This window comes from Leishmania mexicana, chromosome 31 (assembly GCF_000234665.1).
Source record: "Leishmania mexicana MHOM/GT/2001/U1103 complete genome, chromosome 31".
NCBI lineage: Eukaryota > Euglenozoa > Kinetoplastea > Trypanosomatida > Trypanosomatidae > Leishmania > Leishmania mexicana.
The window spans coordinates 751,108-768,474 of record NC_018335.1 but is presented as its reverse complement, the minus strand read 5'-3'; the positions used below and the strand labels follow the sequence as shown (position 1 = coordinate 768,474).

The window sequence follows — 17,367 nt, the reverse complement described above, 5'->3', positions numbered from 1 at the left end:
TCGCGTAGATGTCACATGAAGGAATACATGCGGAGGTAGGGGCACCATTCTGGTGCATCGCATCACGTCGACGCGCTCCTGCGTTTTGAGAGAGGCTCTCCCCACGAGCCCGTCATGAGTGACGCTGCTATGGGCTGGTGTGTATGTGTGTGCGCAATCGTGTTGGGGGAGGGAGGGGAGAGGAAGAGGGGGAGGCACCGGTGTGTCACCTGTCCGTCGAGCCTGTGGCACTTGCTCGGCCATATATATATATATATAAATGCAGAGACCCGCGCACCCGCCTTCTGTCACGGCAGTCCTCTGCAGACGGTCAGGAGGGAGTTTGCCGCCTGGTCTCTCGTGTACTCGCTCCTTCTCCCGCTTCTCCTTTTGTCTCCTTCCTCACTGCACCTCGTCGCGGTCGCTTGCATATTGCTGCCGGCGAATCATCCGTGTCCCCTCCCTGCTCCGGAGCACGCTTCGCTATCCACGCACACACGTACACCTACATCCTTGAGGATACCTGCAGCCTCTCTCTCTCTCTCTCCCTCGCTCGGAGGGGAGGAGCGCGTGACAAGACTGACGAGCAGAGTGAGAGCATATTCGGTATCATTGTGTTGCGCGAGAGGATGAGAAGGCGAACGGGCAACCATCCCTGACGAAGAGGTCAAGCGCGGAGAGCCTCCATACATGCGCCATTTTTTTTACCTCTTTTTTCGTTCTTGCGCGCACGACACGACGTGACCACGCGGTGGATGGACAGCAGTCCCGCGTGTGGGTCGACAGCGCAAGACCGTGCGTGTCTGCCAACAGCTCGGGCAGTGACCAGTGGCTGCGAAGCTGCGCGCCGCTGACATTCCGGTGCGACGGCGTATACCGTGGTGTCCGCCGTGAGAGAAGACGTGCAAGGGCGTGCTCGCTTCATTTGGGTGCTTGGTTCTTCTGTCCGCTTCCGCCGCCCGTCTCCACAATTCTCGGTGGCGCGTGCACACGTGATAGGGGCACCTTGGTACCCTGCTGCAGTGCGAGTGCGTGCTCTCTTCCTACCGCTCACTCCGTCTCATGCTGCTGCTCGTGATGAAACACATCAGGGCCACGGGGTCCGTCGTCCGCTCGTACCGGGAGCTTGCACTGCAGAGGATGAGCACGGGTGAGAGCCGCACCGGAGTGAGGAGGCAGTCGAAGGGCCTCTTCAAGGCCAGCGCAGTGTTGCATTTCTCCGGTGGCGTCATGCCGCTTCCCATTAAATGCGACGCCGTAGATTGTCGAGAGCACGACGACGATGGTCTGCATCGTGCACCAGTCTGGGCAACACGGGCTCGTTCTGACAATTTGGACAAGGTAAGTGCTCAGCAGAGGCCCATGTCAGCATCCGCTTTTTGTCTCTCCAGTGGGCGCGGGTGGGTCCTCCAGACGAAGAAAAAGCCAGCGGGTGGGGGGGGCAGGCAGCGACTCTCCCGCGTTGCACAGCTCTGCTACCGGCAGCGGACAGAGGGTGCAGCACCGACAGATACCAAGTCAGGAGCGACTGCGATGCGCTATCGTGATAATGCACGCACAGGTCGACTGACAAGGAGCTGCGGCGCCTTTGCGTGCCGCGACCGCGCCGAGTGTGGAGCAGTGGTGCTGGCGCCTGGCCTGCTGCGGGGTTAACTTGGCCAGCTACAGCACAGAGAAGCATGTGTGGTTGCCGTTGTTGCGGACTCGCTCTCCCGCCCTCACGGCGCTCGACACGGGCCCTCCAATTGTGGAGGATGGCGGCGTGCGACGGACCTGGGCACATGTGCTGGCGCTGCTGTGGCCCGTCGCGTGCGCCTCCGAGCTCAGACTGTCTTTGGTCATTGCGGACGGGAACACAAGGGCAGGCCGAACAAGCTCACAAAAATAGGCAGTGCCGGAGGCGCCGACGCCAACTGCATGGACTCCGGACCTGGCCACCGGTCTCAGACGCCAGGCCGACGCCCACCGAAACCGCGCTACGCGATGCAGCACGCCGCGACAAGAGCGGCTACTGGGCGGCGTCCGTCCGACACCACAAGAGCGCGGATGCTGAGCTCACGAGACGACAGGCGACCCTCCTCGCCCAGCTGCGCACGAGCACCTGTCCGCACTTTGGGTTGCTGCAGTGGCGGGTGACTGGCAGCGACGGCGTGGGGTTGCAGGTGATGTGCTGTCTACTGCTGCGCTGGCGTTGCGGTGTCCCCCTGTGCCCCCCTTCGGACGGGCAAGCCATAATCTCTCTGCGCGCAGACACATGCTTTATGCACGGGCCCCCCTCCGCTTGACATGCCCGCACCTGCGCAGGGCGTGCGGACTCAGGAGAGGGTGGAGTGTTCCACGTTGCCACAGACCCATAGCGGCGTCCCAGCTGTCGCGGCACGTGCGGGCAAGCCGTGCCGCCATGCCCCCCTCCCCTCCTCCTGTGGCAGCGAGGGAAGTGGGGGGTGGGGACAGCGACTGACCCGCGCAGCAGCGGCGTTCTGAAACAGGCCCCAGGATCCGGTAGCGCGAGCACTGTGTGCCGACGCTGCCAGGCACAGACGGCATGGTGCGTCGCATCGAAGCAAGGCGTGCAGAGGGGAGAGGAGCACGGGTGATGGGCGGAGAAGGCGCGAGGGGATCCACACCGATGAGCCCCAAAACGCCTGGGCGCAAAACGTGCGGCATCTCCTGCATCCGGCCGGGTAAACTGATGCGGCACGGATGCCGGAAGCGTGAGGAGAACCTCACGGGGTTGCACCACCGAGTCCCCCAGGCTCCAATGTGGTGAATCGCCACAGAGCCTGATGGGGGGAGAGCGGCTTTACGCGACTCAGTGGGGTAGGCGTGGCACATGGCAGGGTGTGCTGGATCTCAGAGGGCCCTGACCCGAGGCTGGCTAGCTTCCCCCCTGAGTTCACCCGGCGCGCACCTGGAACACTCCCTACTCGCCGCATAGCAGCCACCACGGCTTCCGCCCTCGAGCAGGAGACTGGACGCGGCCTTCCTGGGTCAAGGTGTGCGGTGCGTGCACCCATGCCCCTCTGGCGCCGATCGCGCCGCACATATGCTCAGAAGGAAGGGGCAATGACCAGTAAAAAAACCGCAAGACGCATGCCCCCGATACAACGGCAGGACGGCTCATCCACGGGAGGACCCGGGTTGAGCCGCAGTGCAGCAGAGGCCGGTGCGCCGTGGCTGTATAGGCGTGCATGCGTTTGCAGACTTGCTCGTGGCAGAGCGGATATGTGGACAGCAAGCGGCATTCATGCCCTGCTCTACACCGATGAGGAGAAACACCGTAGTAGGTGGCGTCGCAGGGTGCAATAAACGCCTCACTCTCTATGAATGGACGGGCGAGCAGCTCTCACCTTTATCCCCATGACTGTTAAATGTGGAACCACTTGTGGCGCTTATGTTACCAAAAACCTTGGACGAATGAGAGGTCGGAGCGGTGTATCACTGCTGATGTCGGTGATGAGCTCCCAGATAGTGTTGCGTCAGAGCGAGCCGTGACAGCGGGCACGGCTGTGCCATCTGTATGATTAGGCAGAGTGTCAGCGTGACTCGAAGGCATCTCACAGCCGTCCCTAGGTGGCCACTAGCGTGGGGAGCCTGAGTGTCGCCCCCCGATGGCGGACGCACCGTGTGGCGACCGGCATGATGGGGGAGCGGCCTGCGAGGCGACCTGCGAGGCTGCGGTGGTGGGTAGAGCTCGAGGCAGAGGCCGTGCTGAGATGGCTGAGTCGGCGCGTTGCTGCAGCACGTGTGCCTCACGCTGCTTCGCACCAGGCGATGCGGGGTGGGTGACGGGCCAGGGGGTAGGGTGGCGCTTAGCTCATGGAGGTATTTTAGCGACATGAGCACACATTGAACAACAGCCGAAAAAGTAAATGCGGTGTATTTTTTTTTGGTAGGCGTGACTGCGACGTGCTTCGGTTCATGCGTATCTTCGAACAGCGCCCAGGCACGCTGTGGTGCCTCGAGCTGAGCCGAACTGCGATAGACAAACGAAAGGGAAGAAAGGAGATGGATCGTGTTGTATTAAGCACCCTCCGGCTTTTTGCTTGTGCGAGACGTATGGGTGCCTTCCGCAGAGGGGTTCGAGGTGAGCAGGGCAGGCCATTGAATGCACAAGAAACCGTGATCTGTTTCTGGTCCTTTCTACCACTGTCTAGCCGACTTTTTACCTGTCTGTCCGCCCTCGCCTTGTACGCCTTGCTCTCGCCTCTCTTTTCCCACACCCATTGAATGTTTGCGATGAGGCCTGCTCTATCAGTGTTCTCTCTGGCCTTCCCACAGCACACTTTCCTTCCGCTGCGGAGTGTGCACTTGTCGCCTCCCACACACACACACACACAGACACACAGACGCGCACTTTGATTCGTCTCTGGTGCTGCGTCGCTCTTGTTGTTTGCTGGGGTTTTCCCTCACACAGTTTTCATGCGCTGTCGCGAACACAGTCGCTGCTGCCACAACCACTGCTTTCCTCCTCTTGTGATTTTTTTTGTGGGCGTGCAGCTCCGGCATTTCACCTTCAGGCGCATTGGCGCATCGCTCGTTTTTGTGTGTGTTTCTGTGAGCCGCAGGTGCACGAGAAGGAGGGGGTGGGTGGGCGCAATAAAAGGGTAGCAGACAAGCCGCGGTCTCAGGGCTTGTCTTGGCAACGTACTTCAACACCCCGTCAACGAGATCTTGGGCGAGGACTCGCGCATCACGCACAAACGCTGGATAGGTACCTTCCTCTTGCGCGACCATTACTACTGCAACGATTATTGCCCAGCTGGGACCTTCTCCTCTTCATCCGGCAATATGCAGCCGCCACCTTCAGGCTCCTCCGCAAGGCAGCCGCTGAAAGGCACATTGCCGTTAGACACAATGGAATGGCAGCCTAATCCCGATGCACAAAGTGAGACGAACAGCCCGCGAACCTGCCATGAGCCCTTGACATCGCTACACGACCAGCTCGACCCGGATACATGTCCCACCAGCAACTTAGCCTCCTGTCTCCGGCCAGAGTCAATCATGGCTGGAGCGCGGCGAAACACACAAAGAGAGGAAGCATCCGTGATCGCCACCCCATCTAGCTTTACCAAGGATTCGGTCTCCTTGTACCCTGCCTTGTCTTGGCGGCCCGATATCACTGGCACCGCGGCGGCACACCACAACGACCACGATAGCATGAGGATGTGGCCAGACCTTGGCTACCCACTCTTTCCGGAAGCCTTTCGCAGTGGCGCACCGGGCGTACCGCCACGGCTTCCATCAAAGGAAGCGCATAAAAATGCAGTGAAGCAGGCAGCTGTTTTGCCGCATCCATCGTCTGCGCCGATACTTCTCTCGTCCATCGGAACATCCCACTCAACTTTGCAGAAGGGCTGTGTGGCGTCATCACCCGCCGACACATGGCAGGGTGTAGCGTCGAAAGACGTGCTTTCGTTTTCATCCTCGTCGCTCATGTCGGCCGTTCCATCGCAGCTCAATCAGTTGCACGGCGCGGGGTTGATACGGTGCCACTCGGCTCCAGCGCTGCATAAGGTGGCAAGCGGGCATAAGGCGCTGGTGCCCAGCTCATCACCGGAGGAGGAAGTGAGCCGGCCTCGGTCTGCAGTGGTGAGCGTAGCTGCTTTAACTTTTGCATGCCCCACGGCACGCCTTTATGACGAGTCTTTTTCTACCCAGCCCCCGCATGGCGCGAATCTCGCGTCCAGCTCTGGGCCACGTGCGTCGTGCTTGAGAGCGCCCACGAGCGTTTCAGGTTCGATGCTGGAGGAGGTAGCGGCTTTGACCTTAGCTGGCGTTGGCTCGCGCGAGTTCTCGTTCCGCTCCCCGAACAGCTCGATTGTCACTTTCATCGACCACGAGCTCGACATCAGTACAACGGACTCGGGTGTCTTCCACGCCGGTGACGGCCTCCACGACGCGTCGGAAGCAGAAAGCCTCCTCGAGAACGAAGGTGGGCGGCGGTACAGCGGGACAAAGCGCTACCTGCGTACCGGCACGCGCTCACCTCTCTCGTCCGGCGCACATTTGAGGCCATTGATGTCAAGATCGACTATGCGACATAGGCGCCTGTCGACGGTTGTGACTTCAGTGCCGCAGCCTGCACATCTCACATCTGAATACGCTGCCGCTGTTCAAGCAGCGGCTAAGCATGGTCGCAGCCTGCGTCAGATCTTGGCAAGATGCGGCGACGCCGATGACGCCTTGCGAGACTCTGGGGAGGCACTGAGCGAACTATAAGGAGGAGCGCAAGGAAGGCACGCTGCCTCGTTTTCTTTTGCTGTCGAACCCCCCTTTGGCTGGGCACTGCTTACATACGCGTTCTTGCGGCGCACGAGTGCGTGAAATCGCGTCTTTCCCCACTACTGTGCGGCTTCACGACCTCCCTTTTTTTGCTTTATATATATATATTTATTTCTACTTCGTTGCGTATGCTCCTGATGACAGGCTGACATCTTCGCCTGGCATCCGTGGTCTGGCACATCCTCCCCCACTCTATGTGTGGGGAGGAAGGGGAGGCTAGGAAGCCTTTCTATCCGTCAATGTCGAACCGTTTCTGGTGGTGACAGGGTCAGGCAGCTAGAACTTAGGGGAAAGCCTGAGTGATGTATCGCTGCTGATGTCGGCGGTAAGGCCCTGAACGTTGTTTTTCTGAAGCGACCCGCAAGGAGTTGGTTGATGGACTTTGAAGCAGGGTGCGTTCAGAGATGACTGAGTCGGCGCATTGCTGCAACGCCTGACTATCTCGATGATTGACAGCACGCGATGAGGGGTTTTGACAGGCCTGGGATAGTGCGGCGTGTGGTGCATGCTCGCTGACAGCGAGTGGGCACGTTAACCTTCCCTCCTTTTCCCCAAAAAGACAATATCAGACAGAACAGCGAAGCTAGGTGCATGCGAAAGCGCGATTGCTGTGCCACTCCCGAGCCGACTGGAGAGTACTCCAGTGGGTACTGCAGAAGGGGCGGCAAGTTGCCTCACTGCCACGTGTCCTTGGCTTTCTTATCTGGTGTCTCCCCCCTTCCCCTCGTGGCGGCTGCGTGTTTCGTCCTGCGTGAATAGATCCTTCGCCTGACTCCAGCGCATCCCTATCCTGTTACCCGCTCTCGCCCTGTAACCTGTACCTGTGTCTCTCCCTTTCACCGTCAATGTTTCTTCTTTTATGAGGTACATATACCCACGCCTATAGATCTACTCTTCCTTCTTTTTCTTGCGCGCTGATTGTCCTCCTGCTTTAGCTGGTGCATTACTCTGTGCGTGCGTGCATGTGTGTTCGCTTTGCTGATTATCCCATCACACGAAATCTTCACTGTAGCTCATAACGGCAGAACCTCTACAGAGCCGTTTTTTTTTTTGGCTGTCGAATTCTCTATAGCACACATACATACATGTACATCCGCATCTACGCACAGCCACGCTCAGTTTCTCTTCCCTAGTTTGTGCGTAGGTGGGCGTATGTTACCGTCCGCAAACCACCTCCACTACCACCGCGATCGCCACCTCTGTCCCCCACCCTGAGACTTGTTCGACTTTCACGTAGAGAAGAGTCTCACGCTTGCAAACCCGTCGAATCAAAAAACAAGAAAAACAACGAAGGAGTGGAGTGAGAGACGACGACGTTGCCAAGTCAATGAGTTGCCTCCGTCCTTCTTTTGTCGTCTGACCATTCTCTGTTCATCTCCCTCTTCCCCCCTCCCCCGCCCCCCCACTGGATAGCGTGCCGCCTTTGACAATACTTTGGCTTTGGCCTGCTGTTCAGCGCGTCTACATTTATTTATTGGTCCTTGTGCACAGATTTCGCCTCCCAGATCGATCAGAGCTACACGGCACCATGGCGGAACGGAGACACCCTGGTCAGTTCCTCCGATTTTTGTGCACGCTGTACCTCCTCCTGTCCCTGGTGCTGCAGTGGGTTATCACCTGGGTGGCACAGGTCATCTTCATCGTGGTCTCCTTCCCCTTCACGACAACTGAGTTCCGCCAGGACATCTGCGGCCACATTTTTCGCAAGGTCAGCTTTGTCGGCATGGACCTGCTGAACCCGTTCTGGTGCATTCATGTCCTCAACAAGTTTCCGGAGGTGAAGAGCAAGAAGGTGATCGTCATGCTGAACCACCTCAGCAGTGCCGACCCGTTTGTGTCCATCCGCTCCTTACTGCCGCGTGATGGCACGTGGATCGCGAAGGCCGGACTGTTCCGTGTACCGTTTGGTGGGTGGGCGATGTACAACGCCGGCGACCTACCCGTGTACTTCCGTGACAAGGGGTCAAGCTTTGCGACGGTGGAAGGCACGGTCGGCCCAATGATGGAAAAGGCGCGAATGCGTCTGCGCCGTGGCCGCATGCTGTGTGTCTTCCCGGAGGGCGTTCGAAGCAAGAAACCCGACGGCCCACTGAACCCGTTCCGCCTGGGATTCTTCTCTCTCGCTGTCGACGAGGGAGCCACAATCGTACCATTGGCATTGAGTGGGACGGAGAAGCTATGGCCGCGCGGGTCGGCGCTGATGGACGCCGCGGACGCTTACTTTTCCTTTGGAAATCCAATCGATGCCGGAAACTTCAAATCGGCTGAGGAACTGTCGCGGCACGTATGGAATGCCATCACGGAGGTGCGCGAGAAGCACCCGGACCGCATTGAGCTACATGCGCGGCAGGCGAAGGCTCAGGCGGAGCCTCCCTCTGCGCCAGTTTGTTTGGATGGGAAGGCTCCGTGAGTGCACGTCAATGAGTCCACCGATGGGGGATGATGGTCGATATTGACTAATATTATTGCTTTCTTTTTTTATCTTGCCTCTTTTTGTTTCGTCTTTGCCGTTGAGCATCGGGAGAGGAACAGTCGTGTCACACGATGGCACGGACACGCACGCGCGCATGCACACACTGGAATACGGTAGGTAAGGACGTGGGTGAGCTCGTGCGCTTGTGCATGTGCGCTTTCCCTGCGTCTCTGGAGCTGATTGCTACACGAGTTGATGGCACGGTTTTTTGTGGCTACTGTTACTCATTAATAGCCTCTCCTTTATATATATCTCGGGTTGTAGATCCATCTCCGGCCAGGTCTCTAGAGGACGTTCGCGAGCATGTGGCCCTTCACGTGCTGGTGTTGCTGTCGCGCATCGCACTTGGGCTGACCTTCGCATATACTGGGAGAGGGATCGTTGGAGGGCGCGTGAAAAAGAAAGAAAGAAATGCTTTAAAGCGAAAGGCCATATATTTCTTGTGACTGTAGGCAGGACGGCACCGTAGGTGCGTGTGCGTGTGTGTCTGTCTCAGTACGCTCCTTTTTCATTTTTTAATTCATCATGTACGCGTGTTTGTAAGCATCCATTCACGTGTCGTTGTTCCGCGGTGGCTCTCTCCCTTTTCTTCTTATTCTTCTCTGTGTCTTCCTCACCGCGCGGCCGTGCGCCTTGTGCGCATGAGTACTGTGCCTAACGATACTTCTTTCAACTGCTGCGGGGCAGCAGGGGCAACATAAACGAAAAGGCAGGAAAAAGGTGTGGCCGCTGCATCTCTTCGGCACGGAAAGTTCGCTCGCACCGTAGGGGCTTCTCTTGCCCGGCGTATGGTGCGTTGCGAGTAGGAAATGACAGGACAACACATGCTCCCCTCACTTCTTTGTGTCAAAGAGCCTTGATGGTGGGCGACATCGAAGTGTGGTATTCAGGGTACAGTGCCGACTCCGCGAGGAAGCCAGGCAGCCCCCACCCCTTCCCCTTCCTATCTCTGTAAAATGTCGAACCGCTTCTGGTCATGACAGGGTCAGGAACCTGCGGCATGGGAAGGCCAGAGTGATGCATCGCTGCTGACGTCGGCGGTTAGGTCGCGGATGACGCTGCGCTGGAGAGCCCTGCGATGCTAAACACGCTTGCGCCATCCATGTGATTGGCAGAGCGTCCGCGTGACTCGAGCGTATGTCACTTCCGACCATCTCACTGCCTAGTGCTGCGGGGAGGCTGATTGCAACCCTGGTGGACGCACCAGGGGTGGCGGCTGGGCATGATGGAGGAGCGGCTGCGAGGCGGATTGGTAGAGTTTGAGGGCAGAGACCGTGCTGAGATGTCTGAGTCGGCGCATTGCTGTAGCACGTGTGCCTCACGCTGCTTCGCACCAGGCGATGCGGGGCCTGTGACATGCCAACGGTCTAGTATGGGGTTCGACTCATGTGTGGTGGCATTGAATGGACGTATTTGATAAACAAACAGTTTTAAGGAGCTGCGTCCGAGGTGGACGGCGTTGCCGAGCGTTGACTTCGTGTGTGTAGAGGAAGTCCTGCTGCTTGCCTCCCCCACTTTTCTTACTCGTCTCCGGGACGGGTGCGAAAGAGGGTGTGACGTTTTCGATCTGGTCAGAGATCGTCGTTGGTTGCTTCCTTGTCACGTCGGCTTCAGCGAAAAAGAGAATGGGCGAATCCCGCACATCGAGCTCGCGTGACTTGAGGGGGAGGGGTAGGGGGAGCTTGCACGAGCACATACGTGGCGGCAGGGGTGGGTGGGTGAGGTAATCACTCTGGCGGTGTTTCACCAAGACAAAAAAACTTACCAGCTTCCGTTTGCGACGGTACGAAGCACCGTTTGCCTTGCAGCTATCCCCTCCTCCTTTTATGGTTCTTACCGCCCTCTCCCATGCAGGGTCTGCCATCCGCCACACTCGCTCCCTTCTTCCTGTTATCCCCTTCGCAATTCCGTGTCATGAAGGGCGCGGCACACCTACTCCAACCCCACCCCCGTTCCACAATCCCCCTTGCTCACTCGTCAGCCCTTCACTGCCACGCACCTCAGTGCTTCCCTTCTGCGTTTCTCCTTTATTTTTTTTTACTCGAGTATTTCAAACCGATTCGCCCCCCTCTTCTCTTCCTCCTGCTCCTCCCCCTGTTTGACCTTCCCACGAGGACCCACGCTCACTCTTTCTTTTGTTGCTTGCTCTTCAACTCATTGTCTCGCGACACGCAGAAGGCGTTGCCAGTAGAGACGCATACTGAGGGACACGAATCCGTACGATTGCCCAACGGCTGTGCGCACCCTCCCCCTGTTCTGTGCTGTAGCTGTCTCTCTCTATGTGAGTTTGTGTGTCTGGGCGCGTATGCAGTTGTGTAGATCCTTTTTTTTTCGTGTGCTGTTCCGTGATTCTCCATCTCCGGAGGTGTAGTGCCATTATCTACTGCCACAAACAACAACAACAAAAGAAACGAAGCCGTGCAGGTGCGTCTCCCACCCAATCGTCGATATCAACGCCATCGTACAGGCCGACATCATGGAGCAACACAACCCGAAGGGCTGCATTGTGCCGGCGGAGAACCAATCAAACGCCAACGAGTGCGCACATCTGAACAAGGGCGAGATCAAACAGGAGTCGGGGCATGCTACAGAGCGGCTTGAGACACAGTTGATGTACGGCGAGGTGGACGACGCGTCGCCGTCTGATTGGAGCGAGGCAGACGCTGCAGGTCAACCGCAAACCTTGTACGCGGCCTGCGGAGGCGATGCCGAGGAGGACGAGGAGTCTCACGATCCAGAAAGGACAGTGGACGACGCGCCGTACGCTGATCCTGATGGTCTGTCGTTGCTGTGGACCATGGACGAGGAGACGGTGCTGATGCACTCCAGCCAGGTGTCGCTCGAGCGGATTCGCACGCGACTAGAGGTGCTGCTTCTCGGCGTCTCTGAAGCGATCCGCGTACGCAAGGCGTCGCACGCCTTGCAGTATCGTGCCAGTATCCGTCCCGTAATGAGCTTCCAGGAGAAGGTGCTCGCAGCTGACCATGCTCTCCGGCGTATCATTGGCGAGGCCTTCGTCAGCTTCGCAGAGCGGGAGGCGATGCAGATGGTGCATCTTTGCTCGCTGGCCGACAAGGGTGTCACGGACTGTGACGAGCTGGTGCGCAATGGTGTGGTGATTCTCCAAGCCCTGATGCACGACGGCGAGGCCGTCCAAGACTTGGAGCAGTTCCGTCGGTTCGTCTCGGCCCACCGCGCTGAGATCACTAGTCCGCAGTGGCAGTGCGATTTTGTTACCGCGCTGCAGTCTCTGGCAGTCGGCTTCCTGCGCCACCCCGAGGCCGTTATGGCGTCCTACGGTCACTCTGTGAATCAGATTGTGCAGCGTGAGGCCCTCTACATGGCACTGCTGCGTTTTTGCGGCGGAAGGCCCGTTGGTGACATCCCAGCGCGAGCCAGTGCCGCTGATAAAGCTAAGCCGGTGGCGGCAAGAACACATTCGCCACACGCCGTAGCTACAAGCAGACGTCGCGCTTCAGGCGTGAGCACACCTCTGCAGCGGAAGCGCGAGACGAAGCCCATTCACACGCCCAAGTACGAAGGTGGTACAGCGCGTAAGCAGCGGCCCTCCGGCTTGCATCAGGGTTCGATGATTCCACCCGAAATCCGGCAGCGTGCAAGATCGAGTGCGTCCTCCAGGCCGTCGAGGCGCAGAGACTTGGGCTCGAAATTTCGGCCCAACAGCACGACGTTTAGTTGCTCCTCCGTTGGCGCTGGGCAGAAGACGAGCGCGCTGGCACCGAGAAGGAAGGACCGATAGGCGAGCGTGTCCACCTCTGCCGATAAGCCCAGGCCGCTTCCTGAAAATTCGCGTCAGCTGAGTCTGCTGCTGCCCGCCAGTCTTTTGGTGGCGTGCTACTGAGCGGCGCTGCAGAAGAGCAGCCTGTATTGCTCATTGCTGGGTCATTTCGCACCGGACGTAGTGATGGACGACAGGCACGGACGAGTTGTGGTATGCGTGCAGGAGGTGGGGCTACAACTGCACCTCAACTCGACCCTGGTCTCTCTCCCTGTGTGGTTCTGTGTGTCTGGTTGTCCCTGTACGTGTGGTGCTTTCTTTTTGTCCCTTCCCGTTCTCATTCTTGAATTTTCATTGATCGATTTTTAAAAAAAATTCCTGTGCTCTTGCAGTGCTCCTCTGTCTGTACACTGCAGAACGCCGTGATGCACGCACGAAGCAGGCGGGCACGGAGGCTGTGGTGGGGTAGGGGTAGGGGGACGAAAAGAGAGATTGCTCTGCCGCATGTTGAACGTAGGTTACATAGGGAGATCCCCTTGCTCGCCTTTCTGCCTTCCTTGCCCCTCTTAACACTTACTTGCATCTCTACCCCCTTTCTCTCTCTATGGCGGGCAAAGGAGTGGGCTGCCTTTGAGAAAAATGAGCTACCGAAAAGGCGTGGCCGCGTTGCACTCGTATATATGTGTGTATTGTCTGCAGAGTCGCGGCCTTCTCACGTCTATCTTCGTATGTGTGTGTTCGCTTTTTTTTATCTAGTGCTCCTCTCCTCTCCTAAGTTTTTTTTTCTTCCTTAACCCCCCGTGTTCGCATACATGTCTTGCTTGCAGTCGTGGGATGCGCCATTTGCGCACCAGCGTCGACTGCGCGTGCGCGTGCATGCCGCATGCGCTACATCGTTCTCTGTCTTGAGGGTCGTGGTACGTTCATGTTTTTTTTTCTTCGTGCTTCTTCGCTTTCGAGCTTCTTCTTCATTGTTGTTGGATAGTGGAGGGCAGTGCACGTACACGCCAGCAAGTGCAGAGGAGAGGCAAGAGGCGACCCCGCTCACCCACTCACCCACGCGAACTCCTCCCGCCGCCTCAGGTGCGTCCCCTTCTCTGCCACCCGCTTCCGGTCCTTTGATGTTTTCATCGCGATCGGGACTAAATATGTTTAACCGTTGCTATTGCCGGCTGTTTGGTGTGTTAGCGTCTTTCTCCCGCACACGTACACGCCTCTTTCCGTATCCGTTTGCTTCCATTGCTGCGCGCGTGCGTCTGCTTATCGCATGCCGCTCCCCTTCCCCTGCTTTCATTTGGCCACTGCTTCAAACAACGAGAAAAAAAAGGTGCCACGTCTCTCTGCCTCTCACGTTCGCGTTTGGTATCGCCTCGACGTGACAGGAGGTGGTGAGCAACAAGAAGTTGCGCTCCTTCCGCTCCTTCGTATATATATATATATATATTCCTTGGGTTTCATACGCTTCCTGTGGTGTGCTTTTCTTCCCTTTTCGACGTATTTTGTTCTCGTGTGTGTGGGCGCGGTGTCTTCTGGCGCTTCCTCTACATAGGCGCGTCCGCGCGGAGGTTTGTCTGGTCGATTCCTCGCCGACAGTTGGGTGTATGCCAGCGCTGCCTTTCGCGCAAGCACCTCTGCGCACGCGCGCACGACTGCCTTGAATCTCGTCTCTCCTCTTGTTGTCCACTGCTCAGCTTCTGTCGTCTTTTCTTTTCTTTTTTTCGTTCGACCTCTTCCCAACTACCAATCTCTGTTGTCCTTACCATTCGGCCTTTCCTCGTGTGCGCGCGACGTACCGGCGTTTTTCTCCCCTTTTTCTGTTCGCTTTTTTTTGTTCCTTTTGTGTGCGCATGTGCGTGTGTACGTGTGCGCGTGCTTTGGTTGCCGTTCCTTCTCTCTCCGTCTGTCTGTCTGTCTCTCGGTTTCGCCCCCCTCTCCTTCCCTCGCTGTTTGTGGATGCCGCATCCCCTTCCTTGTTCGTCCTTTTTTTATTCGGTGTTGGGGTGGGTGGGGGGGGGGCGGTTCGCCGTGAGCATCTTACGTGCATCCCTCTCTTTCCTTTGTGCTTCGTTGCGCCTTCGGTTTTCCGTATGTGTTCGCTTCTCTGCGCGAGGCGTATCCACGGCACGCCCGCACGTACATAGCGGACGGCGTATGTGTGGGGTGTGTGCATATGGTGGCTCGAGCTGTGTCTCTTCTCTTCGGGATGAGCTTGCGGAGCGCGGTACACAACGACCAAGGAAGCAGAAAGAAAGTCAGCTACAGCAGCGGCGCTCGACGGCTCCCCACCTTTTTTTTTCGGTTACTGTCCTTTGCCGCTCTTTGGCTGCCTGACGGCCAAGAAAACACGGGCGCCCTCCCAGTGATACGAACACCATTTTATACATATCTGTTGACATGCGCCGATGAACAGATAGGGTTTGCGCTCTTGCACGTTTTGGCGTGCCGGACATGTGTCGCACACCTCACCCCGCACGCACGGGCGATTCCCGGAAAGGAAGAAGCAAAAACAAAAAATAACAGAGATGGAAACGTTTGGTAAAGCACAGATGCGCGCCAACTCTGGATATCTCCCATGACGCGTCGTCGCCTCAGCAATGCGGTTTTCGGTACCGTTTGGACTGTTATATAGGACAAGGCTATCTGCGCGGGCCCCATCGCCGCGTTGCACGCTGCGACTGCCTGTGAGCGCCATGCGTCATGCTGCACCTCGAGTTGTTGTTCCTTTCTTTTATCAGGGTGTCCTTGCTGCTCCCTATGAAGATGCTGTTTGTACGTTCCTGTTCTCATCGTTTTCTCTACCGCCGCTACCGCACCCCTCCGCCTCCGCCTCCTTCCCTCTGCACTCGATTAATGCTGCATGCGTGACGCTGCGTCATTGCCGCAGAACGCATCAGTCAGCGCTGACACGGGCTGACTATCAAAAGTAGCACAGCGATATCCAACACAGCACTGCAGCAAAGCACGCTCAACAACAGACAAAAGAAGCAACCGTTATACGTATCGCTCTGCCGCTCTGCCTCGTGTGCTCCAAGATGATCGACTACTACCAGTTTCTGGGCTTGGACCGGCAGTCGGGTGATGACGATGTGGCGAAGGCCTATCGCCGCTACGCGCTCGCCTACAGCCCACAGTGCCACCCTGACAGCACTGACCAAGAGGCGCTGCAGCGCAATTTCATGATCGCCGCGCAGGCGTACACTGTGCTCTCTGATCCTAAGAAGCGCGCCATCTATGACATCTACGGTGAGGAGGGCATCCGCCACGGTGGCACTGGCCAACAGGGGGTGCCGGGCGGTATCGACCTCGACTTCATCGATCCCAACGCCGTCTTCACCCGCTTCTTCGGCGTCGACAACCCGTTCCAGGTGATCGGCAATGTGGATGCGGTGAAGAACAACCAGCACAACTTCTTTAGCGTCATCGCCGGCATGCCGCCAAACCCGCCCAAGTGCCCCGCGATCGAGGTGAAGCTGCCGGTGACACTCGAGGACGTATTTTATGGCGCCATGCGCCAAGCCACATGGAATGCGACGCATGCTGGCGCGCCAACACTCGATGCTGCTGTGACTACAACGGAAGAGTCTTACGAGGTGCGTGTAGAGAAGGGTGCGAGGACGGGTGATCATTTCCTTGTCGAAGGCCGCGGCAACACCTGCCCTGGGTACGCGCGTGGTGATGTTGTCGTCGTGGTGGACGTCATGCCGCATACGCAGTTTCGTCGGGAGGGCGACGACCTGGTCACAAAGGTAGACATCTCTCTGCGCGACGCCCTCTGCGGCACCACCGTGACGGTGAGCACGATGGAGGGTCGTGAACTGTCCATCCTGATTGACGAAATTGTCGACCCCGCCTACCGCGCGCGCATCACAGGGGAAGGTCTGCCGAGCTACGGCGGCGGTGATGCCACACGCGGAGACCTCATCATCGAGTTCACCACGAAGTTCCCAAGCTTCTTGACAGCGGAACAGAAAGCAGAGATTGGTCGTATCTTGGATGCCAACTAGCGCTGCTCGTGTCTCTGCTCATGCTCTGTCTTCTTGTGTCAATGTAGCTGATGCGCTCGCACGGTCGTCACAGCTTCTCTCTCCCCCCGCCGCGGCTCTTCGCATCGATATATATATATATGTGTGCGTGTGTATGAGTTTTACCCATGAAATCTGTCGACTTGCGCACCGGCAGTGGTGGCTGTGGTGCGCATACCTTCGGTCTCCTAGACGGCACCGGGTGCTTTGGTCAGTGGAGACTCTCCCCAGAGACGAGCTTCAATGAGAGGAGGAGCAGCTCATGGAGTGGCCATGTAGAGCTCTAATGGGGCCGTGCAAGGGTGCCTCTGTGTGCATGGGTAGGTGCATCGCTCACATGGCGCATGGCCGTCATTTTTCTACCGTTTCGTTGTTCACTCTGCGTTCATTCAGTGCGTCTTTTGTGTGCCTCTATTCACTTTCTGCGCGCACCTGTGTCCGTGTATGCTAGGCGCTGCTGTCGCGCGCTGTCCGCGCGCTCTCCTATTTCGTGGTGTTCGCAGTGATGCATGTATCGTAGCCCAATTTTGTACGCTTAGTTCTTCTCCCCTTTTTCAAGCGGATACCTGAGCAAAGGACGAAAAAAAAAAGAGTGATGTATACTTCCATTGGAAGAGAGAGAGCTTTACCGATCTTCGTGCGTGTCGGTACACCTCTCGATTCGCTCTCGTTGCTCTCGCACGTAGGCGATATGAGGCCAGACGTTGCCCTTGTGCTTCCCAGGATTCGTCCGCAGCAGGTCTGTGGCGACCGTTTTTTTTGTGGTTGTTCATCCACTATCCTCGAGCCTCCTCTTCTGTTCACGTGCACGCTCTGCCGCTGCAACTCGGTCTTTATTCGCGTCCCGGTCGCTCGCTGGTGCGCGTGCG

At 57.6% G+C, this 17,367-nt stretch overlaps 4 protein-coding genes across 4 annotated transcripts; all 4 read left to right on the top strand.

Moving 5' to 3' along the window:
• Window positions 1–4,836: 4,836 nt before the first annotated feature.
• On the top strand, window positions 4,837–6,201 carry LMXM_31_1965 (hypothetical protein; the record flags this gene model as incomplete). The annotated part of the gene is made up of 1 exon (XM_003877994.1): window positions 4,837–6,201. The coding sequence occupies one exon, from the start codon at window positions 4,837–4,839 to the stop codon at window positions 6,199–6,201; it is 1,365 nt and encodes a 454-aa protein (XP_003878043.1).
• Window positions 6,202–7,792: 1,591 nt separating this feature from the next.
• LMXM_31_1960 (putative 1-acyl-sn-glycerol-3-phosphateacyltransferase-lik e protein) lies at window positions 7,793–8,674 on the top strand (the record flags this gene model as incomplete). Its single annotated transcript, XM_003877993.1, has 1 exon — window positions 7,793–8,674. The coding sequence occupies one exon, from the start codon at window positions 7,793–7,795 to the stop codon at window positions 8,672–8,674; it is 882 nt and encodes a 293-aa protein (XP_003878042.1).
• A 2,539-nt stretch (window positions 8,675–11,213) lies between these two features.
• Window positions 11,214–12,497, top strand: LMXM_31_1950 (conserved hypothetical protein; the record flags this gene model as incomplete). The annotated part of the gene is made up of 1 exon (XM_003877992.1): window positions 11,214–12,497. One exon carries the CDS (start codon window positions 11,214–11,216, stop codon window positions 12,495–12,497), a length of 1,284 nt encoding a protein of 427 aa, XP_003878041.1.
• Window positions 12,498–15,508: 3,011 nt separating this feature from the next.
• On the top strand, window positions 15,509–16,480 carry LMXM_31_1940 (putative heat shock protein-like protein; the record flags this gene model as incomplete). Its single annotated transcript, XM_003877991.1, has 1 exon — window positions 15,509–16,480. The coding sequence occupies one exon, from the start codon at window positions 15,509–15,511 to the stop codon at window positions 16,478–16,480; it is 972 nt and encodes a 323-aa protein (XP_003878040.1).
• Window positions 16,481–17,367: the final 887 nt, after the last annotated feature.